Source organism: Punica granatum, chromosome 6, assembly GCF_007655135.1.
Source record: "Punica granatum isolate Tunisia-2019 chromosome 6, ASM765513v2, whole genome shotgun sequence".
In the NCBI taxonomy this organism is placed as follows: domain Eukaryota; kingdom Viridiplantae; phylum Streptophyta; class Magnoliopsida; order Myrtales; family Lythraceae; genus Punica; species Punica granatum.
The window spans coordinates 24916419-24942257 of record NC_045132.1 but is presented as its reverse complement, the minus strand read 5'-3'; the positions used below and the strand labels follow the sequence as shown (position 1 = coordinate 24942257).

Genomic DNA, 25839 nt, shown 5'->3' with positions numbered 1-25839 from the left:
ATTTTTCTTGCACAAACAAAAGTGTTGCTCTCATCATTTTGACGTGATAATCATTAATCGAAATTGCAACTAGAAAAAGTGTGGACTCTAATCACGCAGGAAAAAGTATTGTTGTCATATGTAAAGAAGAAAATAGATTAGGGGCTGCTCCACAATAACATGTGAACGCAAGGACTTGTTAGATAGAGAGGGAGCAAGAAAAGAAAAGCAAAATCATTCTTTTTTCCGGTATCAAAAAGCTGATCAAACTCAGTCGGCTCATCGAGGGTGAAGCCTTATTTGATAAATGAATAATTTTTTAAAATTTTACTTCATTTTAAGCTCACTATTCTTCAATTCAATAATACTATTATTATTATTTTTTTTAATTTTTTTTTATCTTAATTACCATTCAATTTAATTTTTAATATTAAATTATCTCAACTATTTATTATTTTTTCTATTTTTTTTCATAATTCAACAACACAATCATTACAATTCCAAATAAATATAATTATTTATAATTAGAATGGAATGGAGTTTCCCAAACAAAGTCTAAATCACTCCAATTAAAGATTTTTTTCATTTATAAGATTTAAATTTAAATATAAGATTTTATTTAATTTAAAAATAATAAAAATCCAACTATTTGAACTTTTTTTTTTGGTAGACTCATTTTCTTTTTCTAGCTGAAAATGGGGGCTTTCCATTTCATTGTCTGGACCTCCACAAACAGCTTCTCCCCTCAGCTCAGGTAACCCAAAAAGTAGGAAGCTTGAAAGACAATATTCTGCCTTTTCTGATGTCCCTCTCCACATGACTGATTTCCACTCTTCATCCTCTCTCTCTCTCTCTCTCTCTCAATGGCATCATTCTGAGATCAGAACGAACCTTGCTTGTCTGAAACAGTTAGGAACTTTCAGTCACAGACTGATTTCTTCCTCTGCGTGTTCTCTCCGGCCACTTCATTCCTCGGAGCAGTCCGACCAAGAAAAGCTCTGGTGGGTCGTCATCAGATTTTGGTCTGATCTCTTCCTTCCCCCAGCAAGAACTCGAACCTCAGGAATTGGCCTCCGTTCCTGCAATTGTGAGCTGAAGCAACAACTTCCCGACAGCACAATGCTCTGAAAGCACAAACCTTTGCTGGTGTTGTGACAGAGAAGCCATGGAGTCCGATCCTTTTCAGAACTTTCAATCCCAAGCTCAGAACCAGCAGCAGACGAACCCGGGCCTAACGAGATACAGATCAGCTCCCAGCTCCTACTTCACCAATCTGCTCGAGAGAGAATTCTATGATGAGTTCCTCAACCGGCCCACGAGCCCCGAGACCGAGAGGATACTCAGCGGCCTCATGTCGGGGGATTTCCGGCCGAGGGATGAGGCGGGTAGCCAGCAGCCGGAGGTTCCTGGGCCGGGGAAGAGTAAAGCCGAGATTTTTCCGCGGCAACCGAAGCTAGAACAAGAACCCCAGCAGGGCAGCTACTCTGCTTCCGCTTCCTCTTCTCAGAACTATTACCAGAGCTCTTCTCACCACCGAGCGTTGCCTAACCAGAGCTCTTCTCACCACCGAGCGTTGCCTAACCAGAGCTTGGACTACCGGGCCGTGGGCTCCATTGGCAGTGGGAGTAACAGTTCAGGTCTTCTGAGGCAGAGCAGCTCACCTGCAGGGCTTTTCTTGAACAATTCAAACAGCATTGAAGGTCTTTGTCTCGGAAACTCATAGAAAAGGGTTTCTCTCTCTCTGTGTCTGTTCCCTGTCTGCAACTTTCCTTTTTCTTCCTTTCACTATTCTGCAATCATGTGTCTGCCTTCTTTCTCCTCCTGCACGGTGGGAAGTACAAACAACAAACGAAGCAATTCTTGAGAGAGACAAAAGCTAATGAAATGAATGATCTCGGTACTTGACTGCTGGGAACAATCCAATTTGACAAAGAGAGCGTAATTTAATATTTCCATTAAAAAAAAAGATGCTAAGACAAGAAGTTTCGATTTGGTATATGTTTTCTTCTCATTCCAACTTGCCGCATATTTATTAGCACTTTTTTGGCCATGTCTTTGCATTAAATTTTGTATTCATCGTCCGAGGCTAAATATGCAACTGATCAAGTTGCTCGAGCTGTGGCTCTTTGGATCGTATACCCCAGCGGCGATTGTTTCTGAAATGAACTATGACAAGTGAGCTGGACTTTGATGATTCTTTGTCGGGGTGGCAGGCTATGGTACTATGAGAGGGATGGGAAGTTTCGGTACGAGTTCTAGAGAAACATCCTACTCTCCCGCTCCCAGATTCAGTGACGCCGTGAACTATCTATCTGCCGGGCAACCTTTGTCTTCGGGGAAGATGAGTCCGATTGCTGAAATGGAAAGCAAGGGCTTAGGGAAGAGTACTAATAGCCCTGAAGGTGGAGGTTTTGATGAAGGTGATGGTACTAACTATGATGCGAGTTTCCCGCTTGGTTCCTGGGATGATTCATGTCTAAATGCATCGGAAGCTGAGGTACTTTTCTCTCTCTCTTATTAATAGCTTCATTTGTTTTCTATTGTCTGATTGTGATGAAATCTGATTTTAATTCAGGAGGGGCAGGGGAGGAGAGATCCTCCCACTCTTTTAGCTCACCACTCGAGCCTCCCTAAAAGTTCACTGGAGATTGAGAGGCTTCTGCAGTTTCAAGATTCAGTCCCGTGCAAGATTCGGGCCAAGAGGGGGTGCGCTACGCACCCACGAAGCATTGCTGAGAGGGTAAAGATTGATCGCTCGTCCTCATTTTCCGTTCCGGTTATTGTGCACACATCAATGAGTATGTTAACTGATTGAGTTCGGCTTTGTTCAGGTCAGGAGAACCAAAATCAGTGAAAGAATACGGAAGCTGCAGGATCTTGTTCCCAACATGGACAAGGTAGACATAGAATTCTCAAAGTTGCTGATGTTCATCGTCATCTACGAGATACCAATCATCGAATGTCTCTCTTTGCAGCAAACGAACACAGCAGAAATGTTGGATTTAGCTGTCGATTACATCAAGGAGCTCCAAGAACAGGTCGAGGTAATAAAAACATCAATGACTGTTTTCTTAAAAACAACAATCCATTATCCATTTTAATAAATATATTACTTTCATGATACTACTAAAGTGATGACCCTTCTCGAATTTCTATTTGGTCAGGCGCTTTTAGACAGCAAATTGAAGTGCGTGTGCTCGAACAGACAGATGTGATAGCATCGAAAGGCCCCGAATTAACTTGTCCACAGACAAATCTCGAGGAATAGTTGCAGAAATGGTGCTGGACAAATTATGGGAAGAAAGTGGGAAGTCAACCAGAGATGGCCGTTAGGTGGTGAAGGGATAAAAAGGGGGCAGTAGGAGACGACCACAATAGCCACAACCTGCAGAAGAAAAGTGAAATAAGAACAGGGCAAAGACATGAAAGCTGTACAGCAACTGCTCAGGTTTGTGATTTTATATTATAGTTTTTGTTAGATGATTTTATGTGTACAATATGGAGAGAGCGAGAGAGGCAGGGGGGGATTTGTTAGTTGCGGGGTTGGGGGGGGTGGGGGCATGTTGATGTCAATGGCTGGGCCATTACTGGCGGGAGAAGGGCAGAAAGTTTGTGGGGGGCCCACCAACAACCCCATTGCCCTTGCTTTTGCTTTGCTCTCCTTCTTGGATCTGAGTCTTATCTTAATAGAGAGGGAAGGAAATGAGTGGAGGAGATGAGGTCTCGTGTTAGAGAGAGAGAGAGAGAGAAGAGGTCTAATCTCATTTCATTTAAGACAGCCAGACCGGCGGGGAGGGCCACTGTTGGGTCTTTCTTTCTTCCTCCTCTTTATTGTCTGTTTAGGGATCAGATCCAATCTTATGTTGTCTTGTTCCTTCCTCTATTGGCATTTCTTTCTATGGGTTTGGGCCTCTCTTCTTTCATGATGAATAATGTTTGGTGAAGTGAACAATGATTCCATTCCTCCCCACAATCGATTATATAGGGAAAAGCAATTCCTTTGGGATGGTCTCTTGAGTTGCCTTTTCTTTCACTTTTGGTTTGGTGATTCGATGATCACTTGAAAGATCATCTTTTCTTTTTGGCGGCACCCGATTCTTGCCCTTTAATTATTACGCGTAGGGAGGATCCGGTTATTTCGATAACCGCCTTAACACATCCGATTGATCCGGCTCTTTGCATCAGTTGTGGGCAAAATCGCAGGCGGAATCCATGTAGTCTCCACAGGCCCAGGACACTATGGTTTGGCTCGGCAAATAGTCTCTCCTAATCAATGGAAGTGGGTGCATAATCATCAATGACAGATATCATCCCGCCTTGGCATTATGGTAAGAATGGCAAGAGATATTTCGGAAGACTCTGCGAAACATGATCCAACATTAACTAGTTCAAGGAGTTTCGGCAATAAATAGGCCAATCAGTCGACTGCATGCTTTTCGGTTCCATGGATTAAGATTATCTTGGAAGCAGTAAATGGGCCAGAGGGCCCGTTGTGTATTATGAATCTAAATGAGAGACTTTCACTTGGCCGCTTCGAGTAATTACCACCGAGCCCTACCGATTTTGGAAAACGAAACCCAAAAGCCGTGCTTTTGCCTTCGGCATATCTTGAACGTTGATGAGCATGGCTCTTGCACAGCCGTCGATGGAAGGCATGGGATGAACTCATCTTGAATTTACCCGATCACTGGCCGAGACAGCATTGTCGCCATTGCCTAGCTACTAAAAATAATTTGTGGGACTGTCAAGATATCAAAACCGACCACACTTGCATTTGACTGGGGAATTCAATTGCTCGTGCCAATGTCATGATCGATAATGTCTCGAAATACAATGACGATTATATGGAGCATGTGATTATTACCAGACGCACAAGATGCGGACTAGAACCGATCATGTCCGTACGCGTCAGATTAGTCCACGTGTGCTTCGGTCGGAGCGGGCATCTAAGAAAACCCAGGCCGACGTCAGCCCGCCGTCAGCCTCATCGGGTCTGGCTACGTCAGATCTCATTCAACTCGGTTCCCTCATTGGTTGGCCCAGGTTCTTTTTTTCTTTTTTGTTTTGTTTTGTTTTGTTTTTAATTACACTGCTGAAATAAATTCCTCAGATCACCAGTGGTCTTCGTAACGATGATTAAGCCCGGAAATTCTAGTGTGGGGCCCAACCCAGGCGATTTTCCTTCTTGTCCAAATTCTCAAATTCTAATTCACCACGCGAAGAATTATATCATTATTCTTCGCCGCGTTAGCGTGCATTATAGATCTCCACTATTCTTTCGGTTGTCGGCGTAGATTTGTCGGCCTTCGAGGTATAAGGGGGTCGTCCGCGTAACGAAAGCTGATAATTCTTGGACAAGTTATGATGTTATTGTACGCTTCTCCCTACAGTAACATATGGTTGGTCCCTTAGCCCTATTTGGCTGCCGGGGAGAAAGAATTGTTGAGGCCACGATACCATCTCGCATCCTCGTGTCAATGCGTCTGGGTCAAGATCGACATCTTTCCACTTAGGCAGGAGAAGGGAGGGGAACAAAGAAATTCTTTGAAAAAAGAAGGGACATTCATTAATATCTCATTCATGGTCTTCGAATGGCACGTTGCACGATATTCATGATGATTTCATGTACATTATTTCCCTATAAGGTTGCAATTACGAAATTTCGACGAGACTTGTTATTTATCATAACATACTAATGTTTACCCCATGCGTTGCACGAAGTTTTACATATGTTATTAATCAAAATTAGTAAAATTAATTATACTTATCGTATAAATATATAATTTCATACTTGATTTTATATACTATGCTCATAGGCCTCTATTGTAACTAAAAAAAAAAGAAAAAAAATTATGCTTGATTACATGTCTCGTAATTCTATTTATATATATTTTTAGCATCATTTTTTTATATATATTAGCAATGAAAAGATATTCAAGATTTAATACAAATATTTTTTTAGATAAAAATATATCATGTTTATATATTATAATGCTTTTAACATAATCAAATACGACGCGTTAATTATCTAACATAAGTGCATCGTTGCTTATTTTTTAAACATAAGCGAAAGTTTTGCACAAGATTTTAATAGGATTGATATTCTCTTGAGTTTCTTTTTAATTTTTTGGACATACTCTAATTTCTATCTCAACTTTTTAGCCTCCCAATGTATAATTAACTTGACTTCATTTATAATTATAGAAATATAATAAAATAGCGAAAAACTTTAGTCTTAATTATTACAAGATTTTTTATTTTTATTTTTGGATAATTACCTTAGTAATATTTTTTAAACATATAAAAAAAGAAACTCTTCTAACGTGGTTTACTTGATATAAGTATATCATAAACATACAGCTATATAGTATTTTACCAAGATCACCCACTTTAGAGATAAAATTGATATACATATACATGCATATAATAAATCATATAAATTATTAAAGTGAGAAACTTTTAGTCTTAGAAAAGTTTTAGTCTTAATTATTATAAGATTTTTTTTCTTTTTCTTTTTTTGATTATTACCTTAGTAACAGGGGCGGCCCCCTGAGATTCTCCCAAAACCCCAATTTTCCCTCAAAATATTATAAAATATGCCTTTGTTAAAGTATTTGCCCCCGAGATATACACGTCTATTTTCGTTTTATATTTTGCCCTCCCTAAAATAATTTCCTGGCTTCGCCCCTACTTAGTAATATTTTTTAAACATATAAAGAAAGAAACTCTTCTAGCATGGTATACTTGATATAAATATATCATAAACATATATTTATATAGTATTTTACCTAGATCATCCACTTTATAAATGCAATTGCTATACATATACATAAATATAATAAATCATATAAATTATTAAAGTAATTAGCATATTAATTATTTTCAGGATCAAGTGCTTGAGTATTTGTATTTTAAGTTAGTTAGCAAGATATTTTGTTGTTCTAATAAATTAACTTGTCAAAATTGTACATTAAGGCCACAAATTGTATTTTTTACGATTCATCGATTTAGTTATTTAAATAGAACCCATAGTAAATATTGCATGCATTTTTCACTCAAATGCTGTGGATATTTCGAATTTTAATCAATTTATTAAGAATATATTGTTAGGAACGTAAGTTTCTTTTTTTCATGATTGATGGGGTGTGGATACTTAAAATACCATATGCATGTTATTACACATTTTATATTTTTACTTTTATTTGATTTAATAATAAATATGTACCAATTCTAGTTTACTATATATATTGATTCACTGCATATATACATGCACAATGAAAAGGTTAGATTTATCATGTTCGGAGATTTTTTTTTGCTAACTCGGGGTGTCTGGGCTTCGTCGGACTAATCCCCAAGGCTCCGTGAATCTCCAGCGACACACGGAACGGGTAATCACGCCAAAGGCGCTCCGGTGGCTCCAAGGGGTTTTGAACCTAGGATTTGATGGATACTTAAACTCCTCTTTACCATTATGCCAAACTCCTTCCACGTGAAGCTACTATTGTATATGCCCCGAGTTTGTATGCGGTGTGGGTATATTTTCTAGGCTGATGTTGAGAAACTACATGTCAATCGATGTGTCCGCTTTTTATCCCAGGATCCGTATGGAGATGCATGCCATATGATTACTATGGAACAATTGTACTTATATTTTGGACAGTGCACAATATGGTTGATATTGATCCATTGAGAACGAGGCCATACTTTCTATAGAGAACGAAGCCATAAGTATAACCGTAATCAAATGAGTTGAATGAAAATTGTAAGAAATTTTAAATGATTTTACATGCATGCATATATTACGATATGAAGTAATTCAAACTCACTCATCATGGTTTCCTTTCTAATTTCTCGATTGCAGAAGGAAGAATGTGGAAAGTCCAAAGTATCTCTGGCCAATAATTACAATTTGGGGAAAGTCTCTGGCCAATATATCCTGAAGATTTTGGTTACATTTGAATATTCTACTAGTCCAAAAATATCCTCTAAGTATTTTTTTTTTGGAATTATCTTCTAGGTTTTAAAATTTCTTCCGATTTGCATTATCCCGGATTCCGACTATTCTGAATTCAAATCAAGTCAATTCATTTAAGAGATAAAACTCTTCTAATATAAATTTTCTTTATTAAAAAAACTCAAATTCCAAACTTTACTTAAAAAAAAAAGTGTTAGAACTACCTATATAATACTTTGATTCTGAATATTTGACTTTGTATACATAAATGAACATTTTCTCCCTCTCTCCAAACATGACCAATAGAAAACACATATAATTCCTTGGTCCTCTCTCAATTTGCATATTATTATCATAACTTCTAGAAGCTGTTCTTCCGCGATTGCGGTTGAAACTTATGATCATCCTCCCATCGTTCTGTCAGTGAATTGTTCACTATTTTTTTTTTTGGTGGGAGCACTCCGGTATCCAAAAATTCGATTGAGCTCCGACTAATTCAGTCGAGTCGAGTCAACCTATTAAAAGGTAAAACTCTTCTAGTATTGATTTTCTTCATTCACAAAACAAATTTCCATTATTTTCGAACCAAAAAAACATCAATCAATCCCTTCTCAAGCACGAAAAACATGGAGTCATGCTCAACCCAAAAACCTTAGTCAAAGTCTAGTGCATGAAAAGCTCCGGTTAAAATCGAAACCACGAGTTATTATTTCTTGCCGCAGATCAAAAGCATCGATTTTAATGCTATTTTATATGAATTCTTAACTGAGACAATGTCCTATGAACATAAACAACTATTTTTAAGAAAACATGAATTGTATTTAAAAAAAAAAAACATTTTACTCCAACTTTCCTCTTTTTGTTTTATCGTATAAATGTCAACAGCTGATATTCAGTGCATACGTACACTTTCTTTTCCTCATCTTCCTTCCTTCCTTCCTTCCGTAGCTCCTCCCCCCTCTCTCTCTCTCTCTCTCTCTCTGAAGCTACCCATACACTCACACATGCATATATCTATATTTATATACATATATAGAAACAATTGATGAGCCAGTAAGCACCTCCGATTCATTGATATCGAGCTGCTGGTAGGGAGATAATGACAATGGACCGAACGCAGACGTCGCAGTCATCGGATCAGTCAAGGTCGTCGTCGTCCCCGATAGTGCTGTCGATCGAGTGCCTGAAGGGGAGCTCGAAGGCGGAGGAGTGGACGGGGGACATGCTGCAGACCGGGGACATTGTCGAGGAGCTCCGGATCGGCGGGGGGTCGGTGACGATAAGGCCGCCGTTCAAGAACGGGAAAATCGGCGTGCAGAAGATACTGCACAGCTCATTCAAGAGCAAGGACACGTCCATCGTGGTCAGGGTCCGCCGGGGCCCAGCCGAGTTCTCCGAGCTGCAGGCCTGCATCGTCCCCTGCAGCGACTCCTTCGGGAAGAACAAGCAGTACATGCTTCGCTCCATCGACGACCCCAACTACGCCGTCGGCTTCTGCGACCGCTCCGAGTCCGACTGCCTCCACCTCATAGGTTCGTCTGACTTTTCCGAGTCTCCGTTTGACTTTTCTTCGGCTCCTAAAAGTGCTGTTCTATTGGTCACGTACACGCGTGCGGCTCCTCCTCGCACGTGTGAGGCGGCCGTCACACGACCATATTTCTCATTGCAGCTGCAACTACTTTACTTGGCCGCCGTCTCGTGCATTTACATTCGGATCGAAACGAACCGCTGCTCGCTTAAAACTTTGTAACATCATTGGCCAGTCGAGTCGAATCGCGGATATAATGTTATTGAGAAAAGGGTCTTATCTTAGGATATGTTTCTCTCGTCGGGAAGTTGGCCGCATTAACAGTGGCTACGTCTTTCCGTGTCTTGTCCCGGGTTCCCAGCCACCCTAACACGATCCCTGGGGTGCTACAGATCCGAATTTAACCTCCAGTATAACCTTGTTATTCTCCCAATCAGTCAGGTCAATGTAACCGTTAAGTATTCGATCGTTTCGATGGAAATAGGATTGGATTGATTCGTTTGGTCTTGTAGCTCGATTAAATCCTAGAGCTAACAGACTAAACAAAGAACTAGAGAAAGTTGCGATAAGTTAATTCTGGTGCAATAAATTTCCTATGCTAGGAAGTTATATGTTGGCCTTATAATAATGCTGCCACGTCCTGGTACGGAAGCCTTACTGTATACCATGGGACATACAATTAGCCAAAGTTCAAAGCTTTCCGAGACTCGTGCTGACTAATAATTATCTGTTAAGTTTGTTTTGCGTTAGCTTATCTGACTTGGATTCGGTAGGGATGCAGTAGTAGAATAACCCAATCTAGCCCAAGATCAGTGAGATTAACATTTGATTGCATTGTTAGCATAGTTCTTCAGGGCACGACCGCATTATGAATGAGACCAAGAGCTTGGATGGGTCAAAATTCATAGGAGGCAACAGCTCTTGCACGAGCTCAGCTTGGAAAGTTGATCACCATATGAATTAGGAACCTTGTGGATTTGATATTGGGGTTTCATTTGGCTTCAACCACCCCGACTGATCCCCTTTGCAGAGGAAAAGAATTTATTCTGCTGACTTTGAGTGAAAACATGAAATCGAGAACGTGTTCCGTTTCTTTGAAAGTTAGCAGCCGCATGGGACTCGTCACTTTTGCCTTTTTTTTGTGTGATTTGACTGCTAACTAAGTTGTGTGACTTTGTCTTGTGTTGTCTCTGTCAGTTCACCTAAAAGTTTGTCTTACCGGTCATGATTCATGGTGGGCTTGCTTTTTCTCAGTCCCATGTTGCCTTTCCTTGACTCGACGAGTTCTGGTCCACACTACAGGGAAACAGGACAGCTTCCTTAGAAAGATTGATTCGATCGGACTTCAGATGTTGTCGCCGTCCTCTCTCCAACGAGCATTTCATGATTGATTTCACTGGGAATACAGATCTTGGCTGTGCATTCTGAACGAAACCATAACAAAGATGCATAAATGGAAGATTTAAAAGGCTATTAATTGGCATTCGTATGCATGTGTCTAACCTCATTGATGATCCTTCTTTCGAAGCATGTTGAAGCTTTGCATCAAAATCATGTCGATTTGGAAATAAAGTCATCCATTAAAGAAAGTTATATAGATGAAATTGAACAGTATGGTGGAGGAAAGGAATGAATGTGATTTGGGACGTTAAGACAGCATTGTTCGATGTCTGAGATTGTGTGTCATGTTTTGCAGCTTCAAGGAGTTCAAGGATGGTGAAGGCGCTAACCAGGACCCCGCTTCAGGATGGATACGTTTCTTATAGATGGGAGAAGAAGCTGAATCAGCTCCTTCAAGTTCCAAACTCAAGCTGTTTCCTTTCCATACTCTTCCTTCCGAAAGCTTCTGATCGAATTGGCTCTCGATATAATGACTTGGAAGACACCCTTGCTAGAGCAAATGCATGGCTTAATGCATCCCAAGCCTCTGGCGTCCCGATCATTTTCATGAACATTCAAACCGAGTCCCTGCTCACAAAGGTAATCATACCAGAATGGTATGGAATAGAAAATCACGTGTCATACCAGAATAGAGATGCGAGGTAATAAGGACATCACGAGACTCAATGGAAAAATTGGAATATAAAGACATAAAGAGAGCAGCATGGAATTGTGCAAAAAATTATATTCACTTGATCTCTTACAATAATTTGGTATAATGTAGACTTTCTTCACTTGGTACAGATTTCCGGGGAGACGGCTTCTTCCACAGCGAATACTGGTTCATTGTCTGATTTATCCAATCTTGCCAATGCGAGCTTGTATGGTTTCGAGGACTACCATGGCGTGGACATTGGAGTTGTGAGGGCAGTTCGTCTCTGGTATGCTCCTCTCGGAGGAGAGATTCCAATAGAGATCAAGCTCAAAGAAGGTGACACGAAGCTCGGGTTTGCCATCAGCCGCACAGAAGAGGTTTCCTGTCTATTCCTCGATTTATTTTTTAAGTTTAAGCTCTTACAGTTACTGGTTTTTCACACAGACTGAAAATTGCCTTAACTTTTCTTTGCAATTAACAGGGGTTTATTTATATCTCTTCTGTCATCGATGGAGATGACGACGCACCCTCCACCAGATCGGGGCTCCAGAACCTGTACAGGGAAGCCATCAGCAAGTCTCAACTTTTAGCCGTCTCCAGGATTTCAAACCAGAAAGTCCTTCCATGGATCGCCTCTTCGACGGGAGCCATTCGATGCTATGACACCGTTTCCCTCAGCCAAAAGCTCTCCTTGCACAGGCACGCAAAGATGCCCATCCTTATCCACCTTATCCTATGGGACAAACCGACCTTGCCACAGAAATCGGACAGCTCTAACTTCATGGCTGCTCCAATACCATTGCCCCCTGAAGTCGACTTGGCAAGGCAGCCAAATGAGAATCAGGTGCAGCCTCTCCCTCCCGGCATGTCCAATGATGATACCATCAGTAACAAGCCTGACGTCATACTCAATAGGGATACAGCTGGGGACATCTCATTCAGGTTTCATGATTTCTCGACCCCAAACAACTGGGTGTGAAGTTATTGTACGGGGATGAATATATGTTATATCATATGTCATGAAGCTTCTTTGCTTTCTCTGTGCTTTGTAAATATGTAGAGATCAATCTGAGTTGTTGAGGTCTTTTAAGCAGAGCAGATATGTGCTTTTCGTACTGCAAAGGGATTGATCATCACAAAATCTGCTTCTTCCATGAATTTGGAGACAAAGGACATCTACTGACTTTTAAGCACTATTTAACGTCGTTTTTTCCATGTTATATGGCTTGTAATATTCCGATGGCAAGTGGACCTTCCCCTTTGTTTCAATGTTTCCTCTTCGAAATTTGGTTCCGAATCTCATCATATTTCGTTAGAAAGATGGAGGTTTTAACACATTTCCTGTGATTCAGCGACTGGAGGTTCAATCATACGGAATCTTGTTTGTTTATGCTCTTCGCTGCTGTATTCTTTCCAACTAAACATGGTTATGCTACAATTTTTTTTTCCTTTTTTTTTTTTAATGTGAGTTTCACATCAGTTCGAATTCTGGGATCGATGATTGAAAGTTCAGGGATACCTTCGGCTCAAGTAAATGACAAATTGGATGATCTCACTGAAGCAATGTTCTCTTCAGAGAAGTTTCTTATGACTCAATCATGCACCTAAACATACATAGCACTGAAAGCGACTGTAACTGTAGATTATTTAGACTTAAGAGGTCTCATAAGATAAACAGGCTAATAAACAATTGAAAGACCATTGTATCTTAAAGCTCCTTCGATGTTCTGTATATCAAGTTGCTCCTCACAAGATTATTCGCTGAAAGATAAAAATCAAGAAAAATAACAGATATCACGGTATCTTTCTTATGATAAAAGGTCAAGGGTACTTAACGTCTCTTAAAACTTAAAAGAGTAAAATGCAGTTTGTCCTCCAAGTTTTGAGCATAGAGACAAAGTGCCTTCCAACCTTTAAAATTTTGCACTCTACCCACCAACCTACTTAAAAGGAAGTAAAGTGCCACCCCATCTACTTTTCCTATCGCTTTTCCGGAACAAAGCTTAATTTATTGATTTCATAATTCATAAAATAATTCTAAATTTTTTTTTTTAAAAAAAAAACGGAGAGAGAGAAGGGAGAAGATGCAAGGTGGGCGCGGTGATCTCTCTCTATCTATGTCCCATGATCCTCTCCCAAGCAGAGTCCAAACATGCTACTGCTCCCCTGTTCTCTCTTGTCCAAGGTCACTCTCGAGTGTTTTATCTCCAAAAGATCTTCAATTTAGTATGCATGAAATGGTCGAACATGTTGCGGCAGGTTTTTCCATTTATGCTCGTAGACATGTATTTTTGCTGTTACCTCTGATCGGATAAAAACAGTGAGACTTCCCTAAGCAGATATATAGTTTAGTTTTCTTATCAATTTCACTTATGAGTCCGACAACTTACTGGTACATAGTTCTGCAGATTCGATTTTCTCAGCCGTGAAAATTAGGTGACTACCAATCCTGCACCTCCATTTCCCTAGCTATGTGAAGGTAACTTTGTATTTATTTTTTTTCCCTCTCATTAACATTTCGTGACAATCCCGTACTCGGTTTACATGCTTACGATCCATGTAGTTCCAAGGCAGTTTGCTTAGTGTGTTTCATCTTCTTCTGCAGAGTTTGTTCCCTAATTTGAGACTGGATCAAGACAAGAAACATCTAAAGATCCATCGAGTTCCCCAATCCGGAAGAGAACATAACAGAGGAATACTAGTGAAGACACTACTGCATATAATCGTTTTATTGGCGATCGATATGACAATTAGCAGCAATTGTAATTACTTGCAAAAGCTTTTACCAGCAATTGTGCAATTCCCACTAAAATCCATTGTGGTTAAAAGTTATAGAAGCAATTTACACAATTGCTGGTAAAGGCTAAAACAATCACCACTAAAGGTTTATATTTTTAGTAGCTATATTTTGTAGCAATTACAATTGCTATGAATTTACCAAATTTAATGGTTCTTATAGTCACCGCCACAAGTAAGAAGTAACTGATACAATTGCCACCTTAAGGATCCATTTATCCTTTTTTTAAAAAAAAAAACTTTTCAAAACGAAAATTCTAATAATAGAAACTTCAGTAAAAATTAATAAAATGTAAGAAGAGTAATTGTACTGATAATCCAGGGCAAAAGCATACACAATATTTGCTTATCAATGTGTAGTCAAAAGTATCCATAACATTGTCTCTAAACTAACAAAAAATAAAGGCTATTCGGTAAAAATTATTCTCTCGTAAAAGCTTCATTACGGCAACCTGCAAAATTTTAAACAGTATTAATATAGTATAAAAAGGGCGAAGGATTCAACAAAATTAAGATTCAACATAATTACTAATAATCACGTTCCCTTCAGAAGCCAATTCAAAGGTCACAGATGATAGAGAAACAGCCTCTCACACGATGTATTCATTTTGAGGAAAGTTTGTCAAAGCATCAAAATGGACTCTCAGAAAAATTCTCGTAAGCATACCCAGTCTCTTGTACCCCGGATCCTCTCTACTCCATACTACATCCTGTCATAAACACCAGCAACACTTCCTGTTCACCAATAAAAGGAATCTGAACCGAGTTTCATCACCTCATGAAGTACTTGAAAGTAGCAACAGAATTTGCATGCAATGTCTTACCCCCAGTAGACACCTTCTTTGTACATCTTCAACTGCATTGATAAGATGAATCACATCATCTCCCTCCATTGAAGTTCCAAAGCATTAGCAATACAAATCAATTATACAGGAAACCATGTCGAAACAGCATAATGGCCTTTATATGTACAAAGAATTCACTCATTCATCAGTAAATTACAAGTTCAAACCTTACATCAAATACAGAAAGTACAGGCAGATCAGACCAAATAGGTAGCCTGAGATTACTCACTGAGTGCTAATCTTGTTGTAGGATAAACTTCCTCCACAAGTTCCTCATGAATTCAACTACAAGTCAAAGCTATTAATTACATGAAATTCATTATCTCAGGTAGTGCCATCGACTATTCCATGAGTAATAAGGATAAGGCGAAGACCTCTCTTAATGTAGTAGTAGGCATCCTCAGCAGCTACTCTGGTCACTGCATTTGAGAATTCTTCAGACAATTGAGCGAATAATGAAACAGTGGAAATCGAGGGTGCAAAATATGGAGATGGAAATTGGTGGAGCGATTCGCTCGTATTTACAACACCGATCTTGAGGAAGCCGTAGACCGTAACGTTGAGGAAGGGCTTGCTCATGTCCATCACCACAGAGTCCGACTTGAAATTATTGACAGGTCCTATATAATTAAGGAAGCCCATCAACATGTATGCGAACGGCATCTTCAAGGTTGGTGAGAATGACTACCTTTATATCTGACTTGAAAGAATTCCTCATCACTATAAAAGCACATAACGCCTGTAGCCCATTGTTACCACTAATCAGAAATTTAGTCGACAAAGCACACTGGCTAGCCATAAAATGCAAAGAGAAAGCACCATAAGATCATTTAAACATGAAAAAAGGTCAACTTGCATGGGCAGCTAGATTATCATATGTCAAGTGTGCGAAGCAAAACCTGCAAGGGAGAAAACCACATTTGAAAACTCGAACAGAAAACAGAAGCTTAAAGTAATAGGTAAAACAGGTGATTGTAGACACTCACAGCGATAAATCTAAACTCAAGTTCCCTCTCGATAAATGCAGGAATTTTCCTTCTTCAGGCAACAAGGTAAGCTAATCCCAAGGGAAAAGCAGACATAATAAATTGCATCAAGCATTAGAACAAGTAGAGGAATTGAAAAATATGCAAAAGAAAGGAAATGCAGTGATTCATGTATACCTCAGACCCATTGAATATAAAAGGAGTAACTATGAGAGTCTTGCCAATGCATGGCTCCACACTCAAACTCAAAATCCCCTGCAACATTATCAGAATTCGACAAAGCTAGTCAGAAGATAGCCTACACATTTCTGAATATCTAATTTTCTGCTTAAATCTCACATAGAAGACGTTCAGATGGAGAACCTTAGTTTGAGATCTTTGTGGCTATTGTGCATCAGAAATGCAAGATATAAGAGACTTACAACTTTATTCAAATCTTAGAAACAACCCATATTCAGGGAACAACAAGAAGTTGCCATTATTCCCATATTCCCAGTCAATATCAGGCATATCCGAAGCAATGAGTCCCATTATTCCCATATGATACATTTGATCATCTACGCACAGAAAAGTTACGCAAAAAGATGAACTAAAAGAGATTTGAGCTAATCAAACAAACATATATCCACAGGATTAATCTATAGCGATCAGAAGCAGAGACTTCAAATCCAGAACAGAAAACTTCTAGATATCCCGACTAAAGTCCACGCACACTTATCTACAAAAAAAATATCTAAATTTACCTTCGCATAACCTCGACAAGTAAGCAAACTAGCAGCTTCAATCATTAGTAACGGACTCAGTAATTCTGTACAAAATCATTTTCGAAGCTTAATATATTCTGCAATTGCAGTCAAACAGATCAAAAACAACGAAGCAGCAGAACAGAACAATGACACAAAATATCAAATAGAGACTAGACATGGCATAACATCTGAAATATCATTAGAAGCTATGGAATTGGTGATTTATCATTCAAATGATAGATGAAGATATTGAGCTAGAGATATCAAACCTACGGTTAGCGTTTTCATGGATCCACCAACAGGTTTGCTTGCTCCATTGTGGCAGTAAACAACCACACTAGAGATAGATGAAGACAGAGAGACCAAGAGGGAGATAGAGATGAAATTTGGAATTGGAGATGACAAAATCCAAAATTGAACCTCCGATCGACGTGATTGAAGCTCGGTGAAATTGAGAGGAGCAAAGCTTTGATCATCATTGTCCGCAATTTAAAGAAGTCAAAATCAAAGAAACTAACCTGGACATAGTTTGGCCGTCAATCAGAGTTAGGCCGGGAAACTCAAAAACAGAGTTATTGGAAGCAGACTAAAATCGGACAAAATTGAAAAGAAAATTGACTTACATTTGCAGTCAGAGCTCGATTCACGAACAAGCACTTCGAGATCAAGAAGACTACTTGTTCGAGTGAGAATTCCTTGGAGTGGGAGACCTTTAGAAGTCCTTTTACATGCTGTGCTAGAGAAAGTGCGATTCTTGTGACTACAAGGAGTGAAAAGCATTGCAGGAATGATGTGCACTGCTCTAGTGGATCCGATGGAGTGCAGCCAGCAGCCACTGATACGTTGGATATTGATGAACTTCACATATTTTATCGTTTGGGTCATATTTCTGAGCATTCCTAGCGGTTTCGTATTCAGTGTCGTGAAGAATGCTCATGCTGTGAAAGGAAAGGAATCTCTGGGCAGGCTGTGAAATCAGCGAGCACGAATGCTGCAGAATCAGTTCTTATTCAGTCTAAATCACATCCACGCCATAGGGATCCTCACAGGAACTTATTACCCCAAGAATGCATCCGGCAGCAAACAGGTTTGCGCCATCCTCTTCCTGTTGATTTTGTTGTTGAACTGGCCCAGAAATGAAGGAAAGAAGTCTCACACGAGGCTCAGACATTTGAAACGAACAGTTCATTTTATATCCTCATAGAACGGTTTGATCAGGCTGTATGTTGTAAATACTTGCTGCCTGAAAAGATGCAGGAATTTTTCGTGAATTACATCAGCAGTACAACCATCCTCCATCCATATATGAGTGGAGAAGCATATGCTGAAAGGAATAGATTTGAGAGGGACCATGGATGGGAGATAAAGACGATTGATGGGGCGCTCGACACTTCACCTGTTCAAGATGAGTACGTGCCGGTCATATTCTCCGCTGAAAATATCAGTCATGCTCTCCTGTTTTCCTCTGTTCACTCTTAATAGTTTCTAATCTGTCATTTGATGAGCATCTGCTACCACTGTGCACTGCCGGAAGATCGTGAAAATATTCTTAAGGCAAGAAGCACTGGATCAGTTAGTTTGTCACTTCCTTTCTGGCTTCTTCGATCTTGTCATTTTGGCTTTGTATTCTCTTTTTCTGTTTATAGAACCAAACCACCCAATACAACGCTGGAACAGCGAATTGAAGCCACTATAGGGTGAGTACAGTTCAGATAAAATATTGGAATAATTTTTTCTCCAGATAAGCGGTGAATTCCATTAACACGGTTCAGAAACCCCAAAGATTCGAACACAGGCTGAAACCCCATCACTAATCCAAACGAGAAGCGAAATCTATATTGAAAAGTATTAATTAACGGAATTATCTCAGTAACAAATTGGAACCAGATATCTTGGAGCTGTCTTCAATTTTGAGTCCTTCACGGAGAACATACTTTCACAATTCGATGGGAATCAGACTGTTCTGGTGACTGTATATGATATTACCAATTCTTCGAAGTCCTTACTGATGTATGGTAGAGGCAAATATGATGGGAATGATGAGTCCCATTTACATGAAAGCGAGCTCAAGCTTGGAGACCCGTCTCGGAATCATAGGATGGTATGCAGGTATGCGCATTGCTGACCTCAGAGTCTTGTCTGGAACATAAATTCGTGTGATAAATATGGTTTTTGCTTGATATCAAGATACTATTTCTTGGGCGGGTATCGTCAAAAAGCACCCATATGTTGGACTGCAGTCATAACTGCATCTTCATTCCTTGTCATCGGATTGTTAGTGGGATGCATATCTCAAGGTGCAGCATTTCATAGACCAACAGCAAGGGTGACTTCCAATAGAATCAGGAACTTAGAGACTCGAGTAGAAGCCACTGCAGCTGCCAATTCCCAGTTTCATGCAGCCGCTTTTCGTGAAATCAGAACGCCTGTGTATAGCATCCTCGGTATGAGATGGATGATCGTATAATTTTTCCCTTGGCGAGGAAGTGCTTCAACCCATTTGATCTTTGAATGCATCGACTCTTTCTTTCATGGCTGCAGAAAATATTGGTCTAATTCTCAATGCAGAGTCAAGTCCAATCCAGGTGGAGCACGCCCGAACTGCACTGGCATATGGTAGGAGGCTGCTATTAGTGTCTCATGAGTTGCTTCGTAAACAAGAACCAAATCTTCAGAGCCATAACAACAGTCCTGCTACGTAAAGTTTGAGCCTCTGACTCCCACCTACTAGATCAGGATACAGGGGATCTGTGCTGTATTTCACAAGGGGTCTCGCCATATGTACTTTTCACCCCTTTTCTGTCGATGTTTCATCATCAAAATGAAAGAACTTCGTCCATCGTGTTGCTGATCATTTGGCGTGACATGATATGGGTATTCTAGATAAAAATCACGAAACGAGTTATGCTTGTATTCCTGAGTACATACTCGATCAGCTTCTTGTTGGGAATCGTCGGTTCTCGCTTAAGTCGTATCATTTTTCACTTGGGAAATGGACGAAATTTTTGCAGATATAAGCTTGACTTCTGAGCATCATAGACTCTTCCCAGGGAAGACAACATGAAAGGGAAGCTCTTGTGAGAAAGCTCAGGTCAGCACTCTTATCTGCCGAAGCAGTGCTGAATAATTCAGCTGACAGACATATCACGAACCCAGCTGTAACAGAGTGGCTGACTGAGCTAGAAGAGACAGTGGATGATGCTCGCGATCTATTGGAGGGGATTGCCGAACCTGAGAGTGTGCCTAGAAAGTCCAGAAGTAGACCATCAAGAGGCAAAACACTACAGAATGTCCTCGACAGGCTAGAGTATATGGCAAGACAAAAGGATGCCTTCATTTTAATTGAACTCGGAGAAGATCCATCACTTAAAGTAACAACTTCCCTGGTCTAGGAATCTCATGTATACGGCCAAGAAGATGATGTAGAGGCAGTCGTAAGAATGCTGCTGCGAGCAAGAGATGATGTAAGTTCTGACCTGATGCAAGTGGTCACTGTCACGGGTGCCAGTGGGATTGGAAAAACTACACTTTCTCAGCTCGTGTACAATGATTGTAGAGTAGAGAACCATTTCAGTCTCAGGGTGTGGATCTGTGTTACAAATGGTACTACGGACATATACGAGGTAACAAGGACGGTATTAGAAGCAGTCTCCACAGTGGCCTGTGATATTGAGGACCTGAATCTGCTTCAGCTTAGATTGGGAGAAGAGCTACGGGGCAAGAGATTTCTACTCGTGCTAGATGGTTGGAACAGGAACTGCTTTAACTGGGATGTCCTGAGAGGTCCTTTCAGATCATGTAGGCGAGGAAGCAGAATCGTTGTGACACCTTACAGCGAGAGCACATTGCAAATGGTAAATTTGATGTTAATTTATCATCTGAACCCTCTGTCCAATGAAAATTGCTGTAATCTCTTTGTTAGCTGTGCATTTGCTAGTGAAACGGTATGGCAGGTCCCCAGCTATAGAAGCAATATTTATATCAGAGTTTGTGAAGAAATGCAGAGGACTTCCTTTAGTTGCCAAACCCTCGGTATTCTGCTTCGTTCTAAACTAATCCTGTGAAATGGGATGAATTTCTGACTGACTGAATGTGGGATTCATCAGACGACATGAATGCAGTCCTGATTGCGGTAAGTGTAAATCAAGAGGAAATTTGTGTTGTGCATACTCTTTATCATAATGTTGGTAATAGGTTCCTCTTTTGGATGAATGGGGCAAACCGATGGAGGAAACTAAAAGCAGAACAAAGAAGAGCTAAAGCAAAGCCACTAGCGCCCAATGTTGTGAAAAGTGCAGACTGCCCAGTGGCTCGAATGGGGAACCACCAGACAGCAATGAAAAGAGCATATGCGGCTTTCATTCCAAGAGAGGGATGCTTCCCCTATTCTTGGTGCTTTGGTTCATCGGATTTGTCATCTTGAGTGCACAAGTTTTTAACGCTGTGAACGATGCTTCCACAGTTAAAATCCTGGGGAGGATTCGCGATCACCAAGCAAGGATGCTGAAGGATGAGTTCACGGGCAATGCTAATCAAATCCATTTCCTTGGGATCCTTCTTATGAGATTGTTGTACTCCAAGAATGAATTCTAAGGAAAACAGGTCTGTTCCTTATTTTCTTGGACCTCAAAAACATGACTGCTTTGGTGAGAGACGAGTATTTATTTTCACTCAACGGCTTTTCTCTTACTTGTGCTTTTAGCATCAATTTTTTTTTTCTCGTTATGTTATGAGAGAGAAGTGTCACAAATTACGTCACCACCATTGCATTTCAGTATCCGCTGTTAGCAGATCTGTTATATGCAGAAAGAGTGATCAGTGGCGAGAGGGAGAATTTCGAAAGGCAGCATGGCTGGAAGATAAAGACGGACAAAGAAGTTGAATCCATCCAAGACGAGTATGCGCCGATCGTGTTCTATCCTAAAGCCAAACCCATATGTTTTCAAAAGATGTTCTGTTGAGGGAGGTAAATTTTGGAACCTGAGGCGAGGCTTCTATTCTGGAGACGTGATTTCCAGCTATTTACATATTCATGAGCATAATGCAGGTAGATCGCCTTCACATTCTGAAGGCGAGAGTCAATTGTTAGGAGGTCACTCTTGTGTAATATCAATATAGCAGAATACACTCTTTTATACTTTGCAATAATGGATATGACAGAAATACAATAGCTACTACTGGATCGTATATTATTTTATGTTCACTGCATTGCTTCATTTAATACTACACAGGCACCAGGTCGCGTCCAGACCATTATGGAGACCTGTTGCAATTATCAAACTTTATGCAATGAACTTTAACTCTGTCAGATCAGGATGTCAGGATTTTTTTGTCGGACACCTCATCTATCAAATCTATCAGCCTTTTGCAGCCTTCTTGAGCAACTCGAACATAGTCCTTCTGGGGTGATCGCAGTTCCGTGCTCAGAACCAGCACTAGAGTTTCTGCAATTCCAGAAAAGAGAAAAGAACATTAAAGGAGTCCTAAAGGCAGCATCACTAACCGAACTCGTTTGGGTGTCTCCGACTGGGCAAGAGTTCAATCATACCAAGGATGCTGTTTGCTGGCATTTTGATCTCCCCTGAAGCCGCTGCCAGGAACTGAAATGAAAAGAAAACAACATCAGAAGAAACATGGAGGAAACTGTGTGTGGATGAAGTACAGTAGAATTTGTGGAGGAAAGGAAAAGTACCGAGGAGCTGGCAGCATTAACAGCTTCCGCTTGAGCCTCCAATTCTTGAATTCTCAGACTATGGATTGCTGCTCCGAGAAGCATACATCCCAACAGTAAACCTATTGCAATGGTTAAGCATGTGATTGAGATTACAATCCAAGAGAGGGGCGCCTTCTGGTGGTACCTGCAATATCAGTTTCCAAACAGTGAGCTTGTTTGCAGATACGGAACCAATGAAACAACAAAGCTTCAGGGAACAGAACTGATAGAGGATAAGAAACAACACTGCATCGGCTTTTCAATTGTTTTGCCAGTAAAGTATTTGGAATATTGAAGAGGGGAACTGCAACGAGCCGAGCAGTACTTCAATGGACTTACCAACATGTGATCTTATATTTCCGGAATGGGTCCCCCAGTTCAAGCCTGTTCTCATAAACATGAAACTTGTTGCTCGTATAATCTCCAGAGTCAAACAGCAGAAAGTACTCAGTGGAGTTGGTCACATCATGTACAGCCACTGAGATCGTCTGATTTCCGTCGAGTTGCCCGAATACGTGCTCTACCAAGGAGTCAAAATCAAAGACCATTGCAATGTACCTGTACCCAATTCCCAATATTCACAAATGAAACTGCTTCAGATGTTTGCTTTTCTTGGAATAGGAAAAAGAGAGAAATCCTCACCCGGAACCTGCTCTAATGCGCTCTTCCCTCATTGAATTGAAGATTCGACATGCAGAATAAAGGGGGACAATCAGTGCAAAACGAAGATGGTGAGGATGAGTCTGCTTGAAATAGAATGGCCTTGATATAACAGTGTCTCCTGTGGCTATTGCATTCATAATATCCGTCTGCAATTGCTACAATAGTGAGATTTATCGAATCTCGTAGTTGCAAGAAGGACAATACGTTGGGGAACCGGAAATGACTAGTTTACCTTGGCTAAGATGAGAGGTGCCAAAGGATTATCAGTTCTGGTTGTGTAACATCCCATGACAGGCTTATATTCATCGGGGACATTGCGTAGTACATCAAATGTTACTGTCCCCAGAAATGGGAACATGGACTCAGCTCCCGAAATGTAATTATGGAGGACTTCCCCGCACTATTACATAAGAAACGTAAAAATGTTCATCAGAAGACTATCCTGCAAGTTCTTGCTTATTCATCTTTCAAACAATCTTCTACACAAGCAGATCAGGCTACCAAATGTGTTTTTTGTTTTTTTTTTGCTTTCTTTTTTTGAGAAATGGAGTTCTTCATTCACTTCAAAACAATATTTACCATATGTTAAACACAGAGAAAAAGGAAAATAGATTTCCAAGAAGAAGCTGCATGTACCTGATCGTTGTCTAACACGCGGTGCATTCTACGAACCTGTGTTAGGAAGATCACAAAGGAGAAGGAGTTGTTAACGTGGTACCCGAATTGATCCTGCAGCATTTTTGCTCGTAAATCACACATGCTGGCCAGCTTTCCATTCCTCTTGTTAGTGTGAAACTTATTTGCACTTTTGAAGACCGAGATGCTCACAATCACCAATAAGATGAGCCAAAGCACACAGTACAAGGGAAGCGTTGCTTTCTTGGACCTGCTGTTCCTACTCGGTGGCACCGAGTTATTTCCAATAACATGTAGGTTTCGATCAGTGGCCTGTTCGGTTCCGCTCTTTTGCACTGTTTTTCGAGCTTTAGTTCCTTTTCTTAGCTGTATCCAGCAAATTAGCATATTAGACCAGGAAAGATGCCAAACAGGATGAGAAAGGGCTTAGATGAGCGCACCTTTAAAAGAATGTCGGTCATATTGCGCGACGACTCCCATTCATCATCCTTCAGAATCTTATCCCATTCCTCACGATCTGGCTTTTCCCGGAGAAGAACGCCCAATGTTTTGGCAGCTATAGGAAGCCCTCTGCACTTCCGGACAATGTCTCTTCCTATTGCCTCTAGTTCAGGATCAGCAGCGGGGCATCCAACATCAAATGCGTCCCTTGAGAACAGACTCCAGCAATCTTCATCTGAGAGTGGGTTTAAATGATGGAGCGGGAGAGTCCGCACAGTACCCGCTACATTTTCGCATCGTGTAGTTACAATAAGGCAACTTCCCAGAGCGCAGAATCTGAAAGGACTTCTCAGGACCTCCCATTCTCTACAATCCTCGATACCCCGAACATCGTCCAGAACAAGTAGGAGCCTCTTGCCCACCAGTTGTTCTCGTAATCTAACTTGGAGCAGATTAAGATCATCAACGTCACAAGCAGCCGAAGTGACTGCTTTGAAGATAGTCTTTGTCACAGAGTAAACATCTGGTCTACTTGAAAGACACACCCATACTCTGAGATCAAAATGCTCTCCCATTCTGTTATCATTGTACACAAGCTGAGCAAGCGTGGTCTTACCTACACCGGGAACACCGACGATCCCGATCACCTTTATCGAGTCCTCATCAACTATATGATTCGACAGCAGAATGCTGACTATGCCCTCTTTGTCATCCACCCTCCCAACTACATCTGACTCGTGCACCGGTATTGAGGTTGTTGGCAAAATATATGACAGTTCAATCAGATCGAGAACGTCCTTTTGCCTGCTCATGTGTTCTAACCTCTCGAGAATCTCCCGGATGGCTTTGCTTCTCGATGATCTGCTTCTCGGTTTATCGTTTGACCCTTGAGCAGCAATCTCGTTCAACAGGCTCTGTGCTTCATTTATAGTACTTTGTAGCTCGCTCAACCACTCTGTAACGGCTGAATTGGGAGTTCGTTTCTTAAGAGCATCATGCAGCATCGCCTCAACAGACAATAGTGTTACTGTGAGCTTCTTCACGAGCCGGCCCTCCTCCAGTTTCCTTCCCCAGATATAGTCTCCGATCCCGTGGGAGGCCAGCTTATCGAGAAGCACCTGCAAGGAAGCCGCGAGAAAGGCTCCGCCGACCAATGCTCCTGCCATTTGGGTGGGTTATGTCAAATGAAAGAATAGCAGGTTGTGGTGAAGAAAAGAAGCAGTGAAGGTCATCACACGGGGAATCTCATATGTTTCGTCTATCAAAACTTCTCATCCCACTGAAATAAGCCATATTTTCTGATTACGGGACCCGCACCGGAAGATACCTGTTGACCCATTCGTCATTGAGGAAGTTTCAGGGCAAGTAGGATCATTGATATAGGACAAGCAAAGGAGACTCAAGAAGTCAATGGAAGAGCTATAGCTCAACATCATGCATCAATGCCCATCCATTTTTTTCCTTACAGGGAAACTTCGTCATCCACCGGACCACAAGACAGTTGTGGATCAAGAATG

The 25839-nt window shown here is 40.7% G+C and overlaps 4 protein-coding genes and 1 long non-coding RNA gene across 11 annotated transcripts; 3 read left to right on the top strand and 2 right to left on the bottom strand.

The window, feature by feature from the left end:
• Nucleotides 1–699: 699 nt before the first annotated feature.
• On the top strand, nt 700–3990 carry LOC116211596 (transcription factor bHLH122-like). Its single transcript, XM_031546046.1, has 6 exons — nt 700–1679; nt 2193–2476; nt 2555–2719; nt 2811–2876; nt 2955–3023; nt 3144–3990. The coding sequence occupies exons 1-6, from the start codon at nt 1145–1147 to the stop codon at nt 3192–3194; spliced, it is 1170 nt and encodes a 389-aa protein (XP_031401906.1). The 5' UTR covers nt 700–1144; the 3' UTR covers nt 3195–3990.
• A 4836-nt stretch (nt 3991–8826) lies between these two features.
• Nucleotides 8827–12860, top strand: LOC116212406. The gene is made up of 4 exons (XM_031547004.1): nt 8827–9465; nt 11158–11441; nt 11646–11873; nt 11978–12860. Exons 1-4 carry the CDS (start codon nt 9033–9035, stop codon nt 12473–12475), a joined length of 1443 nt encoding a protein of 480 aa, XP_031402864.1. The 5' UTR covers nt 8827–9032; the 3' UTR covers nt 12476–12860.
• Nucleotides 12861–14574: 1714 nt separating this feature from the next.
• LOC116211376 lies at nt 14575–18250 on the bottom strand. Of its 6 annotated transcripts, none has more exons than XR_004157658.1 (8): nt 17493–18250; nt 16301–17387; nt 16124–16194; nt 15512–16036; nt 15367–15422; nt 15117–15179; nt 14960–15027; nt 14575–14744 (listed from the first exon to the last, which is right to left on the bottom strand). It is a non-coding gene; the product is annotated as an uncharacterized LOC116211376 (long non-coding RNA). The 6 variants fall into 6 exon arrangements; XR_004157655.1 differs by having other exon boundaries at nt 15117–15148; nt 17493–18249; XR_004157656.1 differs by having other exon boundaries at nt 15367–16036.
• A 1491-nt stretch (nt 18251–19741) lies between these two features.
• On the top strand, nt 19742–21624 carry LOC116211371 (putative disease resistance RPP13-like protein 1). Its single transcript, XM_031545729.1, has one exon. The coding sequence runs from the start codon at nt 20310–20312 to the stop codon at nt 20931–20933; it is 624 nt and encodes a 207-aa protein (XP_031401589.1). The 5' UTR covers nt 19742–20309; the 3' UTR covers nt 20934–21624.
• A 326-nt stretch (nt 21625–21950) lies between these two features.
• LOC116211367 (histidine kinase 4-like) lies at nt 21951–25670 on the bottom strand. 2 transcript variants are annotated; one of them, XM_031545720.1, is made up of 8 exons: nt 24322–25670; nt 23882–24247; nt 23478–23645; nt 23225–23400; nt 22922–23140; nt 22562–22727; nt 22418–22469; nt 21951–22313 (listed from the first exon to the last, which is right to left on the bottom strand). In XM_031545720.1, the coding sequence occupies exons 1-8, from the start codon at nt 25486–25488 to the stop codon at nt 22180–22182; spliced, it is 2448 nt and encodes an 815-aa protein (XP_031401580.1). In that variant the 5' UTR covers nt 25489–25670; the 3' UTR covers nt 21951–22179. The 2 variants fall into 2 exon arrangements, with proteins under 2 accessions (XP_031401580.1, XP_031401581.1); XM_031545721.1 differs by having other exon boundaries at nt 23225–23391; nt 24322–25667.
• Nucleotides 25671–25839: the final 169 nt, after the last annotated feature.